The following is a 15,434-nucleotide window of genomic DNA, read 5'->3' as shown; positions in this document are numbered from 1 at the left end:
TTTTTTTTTTTTTTTTTTTTTTTTTTACACACATACCTGAGAGAGCTTCACCACGTAATAAGACTTCTTCAATGTTTGCCACCATGATTTTCTGCACATCGTGTAATTCAGTGTTAATGGAGCCCAGGTTTCTTCGTGCTCGACTATCTATATAGGACTTTTTTGTCTTCTGAATGTAATTATCTACATACACACAACACAATTAATTATCACAATACTTTATTTAGTATGGTAAATGACATTTGTTAAGCTGGAACTCTAGAGATTTTTCTGTTTTCATTACTGGCTATACTAATACTAAACCCATCATTTGATGAAACTTTCATTTGGATATTTTGACTGAATATTCAATCATTTTCACTATCATTTCAATTACCTCCATTATGAACTTTTCACACTGAGAGTGACTGGATTGTGGTGGAATTTCCAGTTTGTGTTGCATTGAATCAGACATCTGGTTAATTGCATGAAAAAAATATGTATGGTGAGCATTACATGCTCTGTCAGCTTTTTCTTGCTGCAATTCAGTACATTTCCTTTTGTGTGGTCTCCAAGACAGGAAATAAGAAGGAATCTCTACAACGCTATTTTCTACAGTGGAAAAAGAGTTAAAACATTTGTCAGGTTTCTATTACTGTCTGTCTCCCAACTGGGAAATTCCCTTCCCTTGCAAATCCACAGAGGAAGAGAAGGGGCATCTCCCCAGTGGAGACACAGTGAGCAATAAAAATCACAAGTTTAAAACCTTGAGTTCTATTTTAACTTTAAACAAAACAGAATTGTATTCATTGGTTTTGGATTTATTAAAACTTTTGCTATTAGGTGGGGGGGAGGTACATGTTAGTTTCATACTTCGCTCCTAGTAGCCACACTTGTTTACAATTTCTTTTTTTTATTTTTCAAAATGCTCAGTCTGCAATTGCTAGTTATGTTCTTTATTATATTCATCTGCATCAGACCACAGCGCATCCACGTGTTGATAACACAGACATGCACATGGCAGCACTAAGTACAATGTTAATACAGAACATACACAGCCTAAATTCTGGATATACAAACACTATATTAAATACATGTGACAATAACATGCATCTAACACTTATGAGAAGGATACTGAAGTTTCTGAGAAAAAGAAAAAAAAAACACTGCCTGCTTGGAAGCACCTCATATGTAACCAAGCCAGAGGATCATAAAAATAAAAATTATTGTGCAGTTTAATAACAATGAGGGGAATGTATCAAAACCGGAGCAGACAAAATCTGGAGCAGTTGCACAGGACAACCATTGGTCCCTGTGCACAGCTGCTCCAATGTTGATAAATTCCCCTCATAGTATTTTGGAAATTTCTAATGAGAATAAGTACACACCGCACATATGTAAAATACATAGTTAGGATTCTGTTACATTATATGCTTAGTTGTGTTAGGGGTCCGTTGTGATGCGGTGTACTGCGCTGCAACATGCTGCAGTGAAAGAAGTACCGTATGTAGTACTTTTTTCAGTGCACACCATCCCCATAAAGCATTGTGAACAGATTTCACTGTAAACAGCGCTGTCTTCTCTATGCAGTAGGACTGTGCTGGGCAAGGCTGCCCAATATAGCCAAACCCACCACAAAGTTTTTACATTTTTGCATACTCAAAACATTTCTCCACATCGTTATTTTATTCAATTCCAGCATGCCATTTTTTTTTCTTACAACTCACCAAACTCTATAAAGGAGTAAGGCCTTGATACAGTTGGTACCTTCTTCCCATGCTGCTCATCAAATTCATTGTACAAATCTTCTAAATAAGCAAATGCCAGCTTCTTCGGAAATGACATTTCACACAGCACGAGATAGCAAACACCTTTTTCAATTTGGTAGCTGTGGGTTACAAAATATAATTCATAAGTTTCCTAGAGCCGAGACCTCTATACCTGGCTTTACTGAGGTTTTGGGTGTTTGTTTGTTTGTTTTTTATACTCTGGGTACTGTTTTTGGTCTGGTGCATTGATGAACCGAGATTGCTCAGCGACATTGGTTTGCTCATATATTCAAGTCTGTTAAACATTTAGGCCTCCTTTAGCGTTGCGGTAAAGTACATTAAAATGCGCGTTAATGTGCGTTTATCACAACACACATACTGCAGTGTGGCGCAATTTATACTGCATGGCGCCCCAACACAATAAACCAGCAGACACGATTCACCTGTCTTGAAGCACCTTTCAAAGGCTCTTCTGGGTAGTCTGGTAAACATCACAGGTCTGTACTCTTCTTCTTTGACAGTGGCAGGTCCTTCTTTATGTGCCAAACGGCGCTTATATAATGACGGGAGCACCAGCTAGTGCAGCAATACGCTAAGCCCAGGCCGATGTGATAATGTTCCCTGAAGAGGCTGGGCCATGGCATTCTGGGCTCAGAGGAAAGTGGTTGAATGATGCTGGTAGTCCTTCCTTCTGGAAGACTAGCAACATCTAGTGGTGCAAAGGAATTACTGTGGGGGAAAGGATCAGCCTAAATTAAGGGGTCTATTCACAAAAGGGTGAAGAGTTTGGAGAAGGCAGGAGAAGGGAACAATCTAGGACAACATAGCTGAACTGGAAAGTGAACTGAATTGGAGTATTTTTCCAAACCGGCTATTTTGTCCTAGATTGTTCACTTCTATTGCCTTCTCCAAACTCTTCACCCTTTAGTGAATAGACCTGTAAAAGTTAACATATAAACATGAGAAATGACATACTGCAATCTGACATTTTTTGGCGTAGAATGAATTGAAAGAAAGTGGAGAGGTACAGATCTAAAATAAACCCAAAATATTCTGGATATATAGGTTGAAAACAGATGGTCTTAAGATTTATTTTGATTAATAATAAAACTGGAGTTAATAAATGACCCATAGGATGTGGCTGATGCACTTTTGCTGTTTAGTTAGAGCGTAAAAAACATTTTATAAGGATGAAAATGAAGAAAAGAATGGGGTTGTGGTCACTTCAAGAGAGTGGGAACTATGCTTAATTATGAAACTGTCTCAAGTTGTACAGTGTTGCTCATAGGTTTACATAACCCTGGCAGATATTGTGTAAATGTCAGCCATGTTTGCATCACCAGTGCCACAAAACAGTCCACTCACAATATACTAAACAGCATCTAGAAAAGCCTCAAAACTTCTGAAACAAAATCATTTGGAGTGGTAAGAGCAAAATTACATTTATGGTCACAACCATAAACACTGTTTGGAGAGGAGTTAACAAGGCCTATGAAGAGAAGCATGCCATCTCTACCGTGAAGCATTAAAGCAGTTCATCTACTAGGTTGGAGGAGGTAGGAGAGGGGGCCAGGGGGGAGGGAAGTAGCTTGATTTGCTGTGGCTCCACGCACAGGTGTGTAGACATTTTTAAAAAATGCACCAGTCCAAGGACTAATGCGGGGGTCCAATATACTTGTTCCTCATGACAATCTACTTGTCCTGGTTGTAACCTGAATTACTATTTTAAGTTATGAACCGCTATATAAGCATTCACACTTACAGGTTTGAGATTCTAAGGATTCATTCATGAGATTTTTGAGCTCAACACAATAACAGAATTTATTGGTATATAGCATCAAGACTTAAATACAATGAACCAACAATCTATTTAACTACAACATACAAAGAAAAGATTTAAACATGCCAAATACCCAGACATTGGTATCTAACAGACAAACAGTTAAGTGGTGGAAAGATTATATGTATAGTTACCCATTAATCGTCACAGGAGGCCCCATCCTGGTGAAAAAAGAGCCTATTTGCAATTCCTTGGGCCTGACACTCCCCTCCACCATGATAAACACATCAAAAGACTGTATTTCCCAACAAGCTACCATCACCTCAGTTAAAACGACATATAAAACTATATACATATTACCTATACTTTGTGACATAAACTCTGTATGGTAACAGGTACAAAAAATAATTTTATCCAAAACCGTATTTCACCGTGCCAAGAAGCGCTTCTCATTGGTCAGCATGGTCACCTGACCAACAAGGGTTCGCAATTTGCGAGTAAAGCTCAAAATCCATAGCGCTGGGCTGCACTGGACAGCATTATGGGGTACAGATAGTACACCCGTACTGGTGGAGGGGGGAAGTTTTTTTATTTTAATTTATTTATTTTCCCTTTTTATCACTTTAATTTTTATTTTATCATTTTGTATTTTTATCACTTTAATTTTTTTCATTTAACTTTATTGATATCACAGACTCTATTCGATATTATTCAGAGTTAACAGGCTCTCTTTATGGAGCCTGCACTGTGCTGGATCTTCTGTACAGCTCCACATGTGACAGCTGAACAAGGAAGTGCTGTAAATATTGATGGGCGTTCTCCCATAGCGGGGGACACCAAAAACCATTGCGAGGAGGGAGGGCAGTGGGGGTGACGGATGAGCAGGCTGCTCTACAAGTGATCTGGGCAGATCAATTGTACAAAAACGAGCACCAGCTTCCCCCCCTATACAGGGGACCGGCTAATTCTGCAAACAAAATTTTTAAACATCAAGAAGCAGCATCCATTGTACACTGCATTCAGAAAGTTTTCAGACCCCCTTCACTTTTTTGAATTTTGTTTTGTTCCAGCCTGATACTACAGTTGTTTAAATTCTTTTTTTTCTCTCATTAACCTGCACTCAGTACCCCATAATGACAAAGTGAAAATAGAATTTTAGAAGTGTCTGCGAATTTATTAAAAAGAAAAAAACTGAAATATCACATTGGCAGAAGTATTCAGACCCATATTTGCTACAACACTTCAAATTTAGCTCAGGTGCCTCCCATATCTCTTGATTGGACATGATTTGGAAAGGCACACACCTCTCTATAGAAGGCCTCACAGCATGTTGCGCATTTGGAGTTGCCAACATGACAGTGATCCGAAAGGCCAAGTCAACCCTTCAGTGACTGCAGCAGAAAAAAGGTAAGGTTTTGGAGTGACCATCACATTCTCCTGAGCTCATGAATCCGCTATGGGGAAATCTCAAACATGCAGCACATGCTAGAAAAACAAATAATTTACATGACCTGAAGACTTTTTGGAAGCATGTATGGGCAGCTTGGGGTCTTATTCACAACTAGCACAAGCGGTTATTGATGCTAAAGAGGGCAATACACTATATTAAGAGCTAAGGGTAAGTGATCTTCTGAGAGTGCGGTGGCTGGGGACAGAGGACTTTATCGTGGACATTCACCCCCAAAACTAAAAAACACATGTGCATTCTAAATAGAAAGCACATTGCAGTCATATCTTTAATTAATATTTTTTTTAAACAAAAAAAAGCCTTTCTTCCATTTCCTAGTATTCTGAGGCATGTACCCAGTGCCCTTCAGCTGCCACCTGGGAATGCTAAATCACCAGTGCATTCCAGGGCGTTCTCATGGTCAAACAAAACCTTGAGATCCTGGAAACCATGTCAGATCTCATAAAGTGCATGCATATAGAACAGACATCACAGAGTACAACAAAGCAGAAGCTGGCCACTGATAAACTTATTTTTAATAAATAGCAGCAGAGGTGGATTGACCAGGGGGATTGGGGAAAAACAAGATTAAATGGTGAATTTACTTGCTTTAAAATGTACATTTAATACGCGTTGGTGGTTTATTTAAGGAGGTTCTCGTTCACTCCCTCTTGGAGCATTGTACTTGCCATATTCATTGCTCATCTTATGTAACACAATCTCTGGGGCAATAAAATGTCCCTTTTTTTAATACAAATCTCAAACAAGGAATATAATATGCAGTTTGTGATTCAGGGAATGGCTGCTTCTCTCACTACGGTATCACATGGCCTGTTTTGCTTCATGAAAAACTCTATCATGTACTTACTGGAATGCCATGGCTCCTGCCTCTAAAGTGCATCGAGTAGGTGACTGTTCATTAAGTCTTCGAAAAAGCTGCTTGGCTTGGTTCTGATATTGCTGCAAATCTCGTCCAGACTGTCAAAAACAAGCAAGAAAATTATTAAATAACAGTTTGTCATCTAGGCATTCCCTGCTAAGACAGCACATCAAACTCACTGACCTCCACTGAACCATCAACACAGCTTGATCAAAAACACATTCTACCGACTGGACAATGAAGGAACTGCGACACATTAAAAAGGTCACTCTGCTAACACCTTTATCTTTTCTCCTGTCAGTGACAGGACATGGGAATGGCAGAATAAACTCATATTTCTAGTGTTGCTGTAAAGGAGATTGGAGGAACAAACCCAGGTAATTGGTTTCATTTAGATCAAAATTTGTATAAAAATTTTGATACATGACTTTCTTTTGCCTTGTGCCAACTTAAAATTCTACTTCCTGCCACAGAGACACAACAGGAAATGCAAGGAAACCTCCTTAAATTTAGTAGAAATTGCCTAAGAAAGGACTGTGAGTGTTCCTAAATGGAGAGCTCTAGTAATGACCAGGGGGGTGCAGGTGTGTCAGACCACTGGAGATAGACTGCAGCACTCTGTTTTCAACCTATTGCAGGATATTGAAATTTTGAGTTGGTGCAAGAACTCAAATAAAATCAACAAAAGTAAGGCACTCAATTGCCCATGTTTTTTTTACAGCCCAAGTTTACCTGATTAGTTTAGGTGGAGGTGCCTGTAGCAGCTGAATTTCATGGGAACATAAGGATTCCAGGCCAAAACAACACTGTTGCTGTATTCTATATGTAACTAATGGAAGTACCTAAGTTTGTACTTACAAGCCCCTTTACAGCAACACTTCGACCAATATGGTGTGAACATATCCTAAATCTGCAGTTTTCATTAAAATAATAGCTAATGATCCTGCAGTTAAGGCCCTTCCTGTTTATAGGATGCAACAACTAATCGACATAATCGATGATTGAAAAAGTTGTCAACTTTTTCAATCATCGATTAATCGGCTTCTGGTTAGTTGGCCCTGTTTACGGCTCCACACACGCTGCGCGCCGCACCACCTCCCCACCTCTTGCTCGCCGTTGCCAAACCCGCCCGCATCCACGCTCCACACGCCGCACTGCCTCACGCTCACTGCCCTCCCGCATCCACGATCGGCACAGTGACGCAGGGAGAAGAAGTAAGGAGGAGCAGGCGTGGGGGGGATGACAATCGCCGATAGACAGGCCCGATCTCAGAAGCAAGTTGCTGGAAGACTGCTCAGGTAAGCCTGCGCTCCCCTCCACATGGTGCTCTAGAATGTATTGCTGGGATTTGTATTCCTCTATAGCTGATGGTACATTGTGCTGTATATTATACAGAGGACTACAAATCCCAGCAATAGTACATTATACACTGCATGTATAATGTACTATTGCTGGGATTTGTTGTACTCCTCTGTAGCTGGTGGTATTCTGTATTGTGCTGTATAATGTACTATTGCTGGGATTTGTTGTACTCCTCTGTAGCTGGTGGTATTCTGTATTGTGCTGTATAATGTACTATTGCTGGGATTTGTTGTACTCCTCTGTAGCTGGTGGTATTCTGTATTGTGCTGTATAATGTACTATTGCTGGGATTTGTAGTCTTCTATAGCCGGTGCCATTCTGCATTCATTGCTATATAATTTTACACTTTCCATTTCACTATATTGCACACCACACTGCTCTAAGCTTGCTCCTGTGACGGACTGCAATCTCAACACAAACTAGAAGTCCCATCCCTGGAGCCATTTTTTAAAATGTATTTTATTTTTTATCCGATTAACCAAACTCAATCGGCTAACGAATCGATTTTGAAAATAATCGTTAGCTGCAGCTCTAGCACTGTTTACGCAAAGCATTTGATTAAAAGACAAAACAGGCATTCAGGAGGCAGCAGCATCGCCTCCTGAATGCCTGCAAACCACTGCTCAACTGTCTCTGAAAAGCCATCCACTGTAGATCGCTTTTCAGTGATCGGTATACCCTGCCACGCGTGTGAAAGAGGCCTAGGAGTAACAGCAAAAAGTGCACTCACAAGGGAAAGAAAGAAAGAAAGAAAAAAAAAAAAAAGGATCACTTATCTGTAGCCCAGTAATCTTCAACACCTCCAGTCCATGGAGCATCCAGCTGTGGTAGTTGAAGCCAAAAGGTTTCAGGATGCTGGGATCGGCACTATCAGATGGTGCAGAGTGCAGTGGCCAAGAGGACTAGAGTTCCTCACACTTCTTGAGTCAGCATTACTAGTTGCCAAGGTGACACCAGGGATTTGAGAAAAGGAATGCCTCCCCGAAACTCATGGGAAGGACTTTAATCATCTTGGCCACTGCACAATCTGATAGTGGAGGTTCAGCTGAGCCCCTCCCAGCATCCTGGACACATTTCAGCTCCAACTCCTGCCACTGGCCATGGCTGGAGGTTCCATGGACTGGATACTGGGCCACAGACAGGCAACCATTTTATTCCCCTTGTGAGAACATTTTATGCTGTTACCTTTATTGCTACACTATCAGTGTGCTCTCTGCTCTGTTGCATATTGACAATTCCCTGTCGCTGTCTCCTGCGTTGTTTCCAATGCAGACGTTCAAAGCGCAGACATGTTCTGCCACTGTCACCTTCAGGAAGCCCATCCTGAGCAATGATGTGCAGCTGATATTAGAGCATCTGCATGTAGACAGAAAGTGGCTGCAGCAAAATAAAAAAAGGGCGAAAATAAGATTTACGTGTACTTTAAGTCAATGCTGCAGAAAAGGTATTTGGAAAGGAATTGTATCGGCAGGACGTTTAACATTTCATACAAGAGCCTCACTGACAGCTGAACATTCAGACATGTCAGCAGTTCTTGAGAGCAGTATGATGGTTCCGATGTCACTAAAACCTCGTGTCATCATACACAATCTCCCATTGTGTAAATAAAATCATACCTTCACCTCTATCCAACAAAATGGGATATGTCACACACAGCTAGTTCCCCTAATACTCCCCCGAAGCCACTGCTGTCAATGGGGGAGAGTATACAATACGCGCACCGTGCTTCCACCCCTACCTGCTCGTCCTCTTGCATTGACGCTGCCAAAGGCAATCCGTCCGCCACTCGGGCGATCAAAGTCAGCAACACCATGGTGGCCACTGAACTGTCTTTCTGACAAATATAGCGATGAGTTGGCCGGAAGTGTTTCTAGCATGGCTCTGTGGCGGTGGTAACGCGCTCCGGGCTGCCTTGTAGGTGAAGAAACATTCCGAGACACAAAGGTTCCGCGTTTGTGAAAACAAATCTTTCCACATAAAAAAGCTACAGCCATGTTCACGGTGCTGTACACAGTGGAGGATCTCCTCAACATTTGTAGAGTCTGTTTGTTTTAGTAATGGATTATGTGCTGTTTGTAAACACCACAGCATATGTATTCTTTTTTTTTTAAAGTGTTTATGATCTATGTTCATCTCCCAACATGCTCAGATGGAAAACCTGAACCTGACCAACGCAGGTTTCTAGAAGGGCCCATAGAAAACAATTGTGCCTCATTCACATCACAACTGAGCAGAGAAGTGCATAAAAATGCAGCATGTCAACCAGGGGCATAACTACAAATGATGGGGTCCATGGCAAAACTTTGGCTCCCTGGCTAACTCTACTGGCGCTGCCAACTGTGACAATACCTGTCATTGATCTTAAAGGGACACAACTCAGGCGTTAAATCTTAAAAATGCATTAAATTATCCTATTAACAAAATGTATCTTATTTGTGTATCACTCGGCTGTAGATCCTCAAATCATCTCTGAATGCATGCTGCCGCTGTCCTTCCTTTTGGAGGATGGTTACTTTTGCTCCCCATGTCCCTGTGTGTTGTAAGGTAGCCACCGCACCAAGCTTACACCCATGATGGACTACAATCTCATGATTATTTGTAATGAGATTGTAGTCCATCATGGGAGTGAACTTGGAGCAGTGACTACTTTACACACACAGGGACCATGGGTAACAAAAGTAGCCAGGGCTCAAAATTTCCACTCGCCTGCTCGCATTTGGCGAGTAAAAATAAAGTGAGGGCGGGTGGAAATTTGGGTCTCCAAGTACCAGTCCGCGGACCAACTCTGGCCCGCGAGCTGGTACTTTATTGTGTTTTAAGCTGGCCATACACCTTACAACCATCGCACGACTTTCGTTGTGCGATGGTTGTAAGGACATTAAAATGTCGTATGATCTGCCCATCTTGGACAGGCAGATCGCATTTGCGATCATCGCAAGCCCTCCCCGCTGAGGGGAAGGCTTCCGAGGACTGCAGTGCTGAGCGGGCAGTGTGTTCCGACCACGCCACCAACCCGCCGAAAATCTACGATTTTCGGCAAGTTTTCCAGCAGCTCGGAAGACGAAAGTCGTGTGACCTTACAATAGAAGCAGTCGCACGCTGCCCATACACCTGCCGATTATTGTACGATCGCGGGATCACCCACAGCTATCGTACGATAATCGGCAGGTGTATGGGCACCTTTAGTGTATGTGTATATTAGGCCCCATTCACACCTACAGTATATTTCAGGTGTGATTAGGGATTCCTGTGTCAGGAACTTGCGTTTTCCTGTGGCAGGAATCCCTAATCTGACGTTTACAAGCGGCAACTTATTTTGAGCCCTGAAAGTAGCCACCCTCCAGAAGGAAGGACGGTGTCCGCATGAATTCAGAGATGATATGATGATCTACAGCTGAGGTACTTACATGCACTTTTAAAAGAGAACTATAGCCAAACTTTTTTTTTTGGGCTATAGTTCTCTTTTGGGTCACGAGAGACATTTCCTAAAGTACTCTTGTGACCCAAAGTCAGCATGGGAGCTTACCACCCGTCCATTATTATTTACCATCTTGTCTTGAATTGTATTGTGATTGTAATGTCTTCCTTATATTGTAAAGCGCTGCGCAAACTCTTGGCGCTATATAAATCCTGTATAATAATAATAATTATACTAACACTACTGTGTGTATGCGGGCGAGATGTGACTGGTGTGTGTGGGCAAGATGTGACTGCTGCGTGTATGTGGGTGAGATGTGACTGCGGCGTGTATGTGGGTGAGATGTGACTGCTGCGTGTATGTGGGCGAGATGTGACTGCTGTGTGTATGTGGGTGAGATGTGACTCCTGTGTGTATGTGGGCGAGATGTGACTGCTGTGTGTATTCGGGCGAGATGTGACTGCTGTGTGTATGTGGGCGAGAGGTGACTTCTGTGTGTATGTGGGTGAGATGTGACTGCTGTGTGTATGTGGGCGAGATGTGACTGCTGTGTGTATGCGGGCGAGAGGTGACTGCTGTGTGTCTGCGGGTAAGATGTGACTGCTGTGTGTATGTGGGCGAGAGGTGACTGCTGCGTGTATGTGGGTGAGATGTGACTGCTGTGTGTATGCGGGCGAGATGTGACTGCTGTGTGTCTGCGGGTAAGATGTGACTGCTGTGTGTATGTGGGCGAGAGGTGACTTCTGTGTGTATGTGGGTGGGCTGACATTCGTGTCTATGCCTTTTCTTTTCCTCCACCTTGTGATGGAGGAAAAAACTGCATTTGCCGGACCCCATGTCTGTATATGGGGAATTGGATGTAAACGGACATGTGTCCGTTTACATCAAATTACGCTGATCGGGCACGATGTGGTCCGGTGAAACGGAACACCGGTCCGTTCGTTTTTCCGGAGCCGGGGATAACCGTGGGTAAACAGACGTTTATCCATTTACACACGGCTGCCCATAGACTTGCATTGGGCATCTGATCGGGTCAGTCTGAAAAACTGACAGGGTCCTTAATATGCTGACGAGAAGCATGCTGATAGGCAGAGAGAACAAAGTGACAGAGAGATGAGCTTATCACTAAGCTGCTTCTCCTTTCACTGTCCAGTCGCAGGCTGGGCAGGTCCAGGATGATATCAGACTGAGGGCATCTAGGCAAATCACTAGGTTGAAGCTGAATATTGCAGCAATAGCGGGTATTGTAATTTTAGCTTGTAATGGGCTATTCATTTTTGGTGGGTCTGCGCAGTATACAGCCACTTGTTTTTTCACTTATGGCTATCCTCAGACCATTACATTTCTCTTCAATCCTCTGCAACAGAAAGACATAACAGAGGAACCAGTAGAAATACAGAGAAATGTAAGTCCAGCATATAGGAAGAAGGAAAGACAAGGTGGGTCAGGTGAGTGGGAACTAATTCCTGGTAAAGGCAGCTGTACATTACTGTTTTTGGCTTAAGGCTCTCTCTTAGAACTTGGTATTTGGGGGCACTGGGGGGACTTGCAAGGACAAAGCAGTGTGCTCCAACTTTGTCTGCTCCTGGGGCATAGGGAGACTTTTATATCCAAGCAATACTTCATCAGAATATAACATAAGAGCAAATCAGGAGTCGGTAAAAGGTAAGTAATCAAATGAGGGCAATTGAACATTGGGGGAATTCTTCTGCACATTGAGCACCAATGCTGGTGGATTGCTCCCACTGACCACCAACACAAGGGTATTCTGTCTCTCAGTGACAACCAATGCCAGGGATTTTCTTTTTACACGGAAAACTGGAACTTGCTACCACTGACCACGAACACTGGGGAACACTTATGCACTTTTTTTCTACTGACCACAGACACTGGTGCATTCCTTTTCCCATTGACTACTTTTTTGCTTTTACTGACCACCATCATTGTGGTATTTTTCCTGCCAGTGGCCACTAACACTGGGTGATTCCTCTTCCCACTGACTACTGGTGCTGGGACATTGTTTCCAAGGGCTGAGGAGCAATGTAAGGGGCTCTATTTTACATTCTCCTGACCACAGTACTCTATTCTGCTGTGCATTACATAGTGCTGGCCATGGCACTCTGTATGGTATCTTTTACATTACACACTGCTGACCCCTGCATGCTATACACTATGGTGTACCATTAAGTAATCCCAACTGCTCCACTTTGTAATGTGTGATGTGTGTTTCCCACTCTGGATTGCTGCAGTCTGTAAGCTGTAGCGTATATTAGACATATGCATTCGGATTCGGACGAACTTGCTGAATCACACAATTCTGTTGATTCGGCAGTTTGTCCGAATCCAAAATAACAAATTATTATGCCCAAATATACATGAAAAACGAAATTTGGGCATATATTAATTAGTTTTGTATGGACACAGCCATCTTGCTGAGTCCAGCCCCTTTATGCTGTGGCCAATGTTCAGTGCAATGTGCCCATTTTTCAATATTATCTCCTCACTGCGGTCTTCCTCTTTTACAAGTTGGGAGGTATGCTTCAACAACAGCTCTTTGTCTGGCTATCTTTCTCAAATGACAGCAGTTATCGCCTGCAAATTGTTGATTTTAGCTTCTGTGACATTGGTTTCTAGTAACAGCCTGGTCACAGCAGTAAACAATTAGGCACTCATGTGTGCTCACTAAACAGTTTAAAGGGAATGTGTAGAGGTTTTTAACTTATTTTTTCTACTTGGTATTATGGAAAATAAAATAAAATAAATTTTTAAAAAGAAATTCAGGTAAATGTGAAATGTTTTATAAACGTTTGTGTGTTATTAGCCAACAGATTGAGCTTTAGCCTTCTTTTCACATGTCCTTGTACATGTTCACATGTACAAGGACTGTTCAGAAGTCTGTTGTAAGCAGCGTGTTGTATAAAAAGCTCTGTCGATCAAAGTGCATTTTACATCAGCAATGACTCATCCCTTTTGAGATGGTTATTTACAAATTAGTCCGACAAAGCCAGTTTTGAGACATTCTGGTTCTGGTGTGCTGTACCTTTTAGGTAATTTATAGTGCTCCAAGCCTGGCCATACACCTATCAATTTTCAAAAATTTACCCAATTCCTCTATCAATACAAACAGCGTGTGGAGCGAGGAATCCTGCTGTTTGCATTGTATTCTAACAGGTGGCACCTGGGAGCCCGCGTTGGCCACCTTAGAGCCAGTGGTGTAAATCCATCCAGTTTTACAAGGATTAATGGGTCCACTCCCCCAGTCACCTAGGACTGATTCATGCATCAATATTTGTGATGTGCGTCAACATGTGTTGCTTTGCCGTGGCCCATTTATTTCCAATTAACGCAACAGAGCCAAAAAAGCAGACAACTTATTTTTTTCCACAGCAGTGCACCCCAAAATATGAGATCTTTATTTTTCTCCTTGTGGTGTGCTGTGAGGCAGGTGTGTTTGTTTTAGCTGTGCTCTTTGTGGTCCCATTGAATGTTAATACATACAAGCATACACCTCTTGGTATTGTAACATATTGATAACACGTAAAACAAGCACACATTGGCGTAAACACTGCCTCAACTTGATGGTCTTATTAGCTCAGCATCAGTGGCGTAACCAGAGTTATGGGCGCTAAATGAAACGGGGAGTTGTATACTGCTAGTGGGGGAATGTATACTGAGGAAATAGAATATTGCAGAAGTGATGTATGCTGCTGGGGAAATATGGAGATGTGATGTATACTGCAGACATATTTTTTGCTATAATGTTCATGGATGTTTTTCAGGTAAATTTTATTTTTTCAATACATTTATTATTTAATATAAAATGCAATACATCACATATGAATCTAAACAAATTGATTGGATGTATCTTAATATACATGTATAAAATATCTTTCCATTAAAATTAAGCGATAGCCATATTTCAAGTGAATTCTCTATGTATTGTTACAGACCAGAGGATTTGAACCCGGTGGAGCCCATATTACATTTTGGAGATCCAGCTCTGACAAGGCCTGTTACAGTTTAATCCATTGTTTATTAGAATTATATAAGTTCCAGTCACAAATCCTTGCTAATATTGTGGCCTTATAATAAAGGTTCAAATGAGGGAGATCAAAGACTCTTTTTAGTTTGGACTGTCTGAGTACATTAAAGTAGAATCTGTGTTGTTTTTTATTCTAAACAAAACTCATCAGAGCTTTTCTAATCTTATTAAAAAATAAATTGAATTTTTGGAGAAAGTTGGGAATCTGGAGAAATGGCACAAGGTATCAAGATAGTGTGGCACTGTCTTCCCCTGGACCAGATGGCTAAAGGTGCCCATACACTGGCCGGTTTTTAATGTACTGGCCAAAATTTGCACAGTGTGGGGCTGTTGGCTCCCTTTCAGCCAGCATTCCTCGATCAGCTGATCGAAGGAGCCAGCTGGAAAATCTTCCTAGGATCAGTCAGCAGCCAATGAGCTGCCCGCTCTGATCGGGTATTCTGACAGGTGCCAGCGCCTGTCAGAATACAATGTAAACAGCGGCGATTCCTCGATCGACATGCTGCTTGTGTTGATAGAGGAATTAGGTCCATTTTTTTTGTTCAGAAAAAAAAAATGATAGTTGTATGGCCACCCATATTTCCTCAAAGAGGGGAATTTATAAAACTGGAGTAGACTAAATCTGGAGCAGCTGTGCATTGCAACCAATCCGCATCCACCTTTTAATTTTCAAAGCTTAACTGAACAAACTGAAAAGAGAAGCTGATTGGTTGCCAAGGGCAACTGCTCCAGATTTTGTCAAATCCCCCCTATTGTT

General features: G+C 41.9%; 1 protein-coding gene across 1 annotated transcript in view; it reads right to left on the bottom strand.

Moving 5' to 3' along the window:
* LOC108801793 (vesicle-trafficking protein SEC22b) overlaps positions 1–9,111 on the bottom strand; it is a 12,517-nt gene extending 3,406 nt beyond the window's left edge. Inside the window, exons 1-4 of the mRNA XM_018573705.1 lie at positions 8,956–9,111; positions 5,844–5,953; positions 1,707–1,867; positions 37–183 (exon numbers count right to left, since the gene is read on the bottom strand). Of these exons, the coding sequence (XP_018429207.1) occupies positions 37–183; positions 1,707–1,867; positions 5,844–5,953; positions 8,956–9,030 (493 nt within the window). The 5' untranslated portion in view covers positions 9,031–9,111. The remainder of the gene's footprint in view (positions 1–36; positions 184–1,706; positions 1,868–5,843; positions 5,954–8,955) is intronic.
* Positions 9,112–15,434: the final 6,323 nt, after the last annotated feature.

The sequence above is a fragment of the Nanorana parkeri genome, unplaced genomic scaffold, assembly GCF_000935625.1.
Source record: "Nanorana parkeri isolate BGI_ZX_2015 unplaced genomic scaffold, ASM93562v1 scaffold2496, whole genome shotgun sequence".
NCBI classification, from domain to species: Eukaryota; Metazoa; Chordata; class Amphibia; order Anura; family Dicroglossidae; genus Nanorana; species Nanorana parkeri.
Note: the sequence above shows the minus strand (reverse complement) of the source record. Positions and strands in the feature narration are given on the sequence as shown.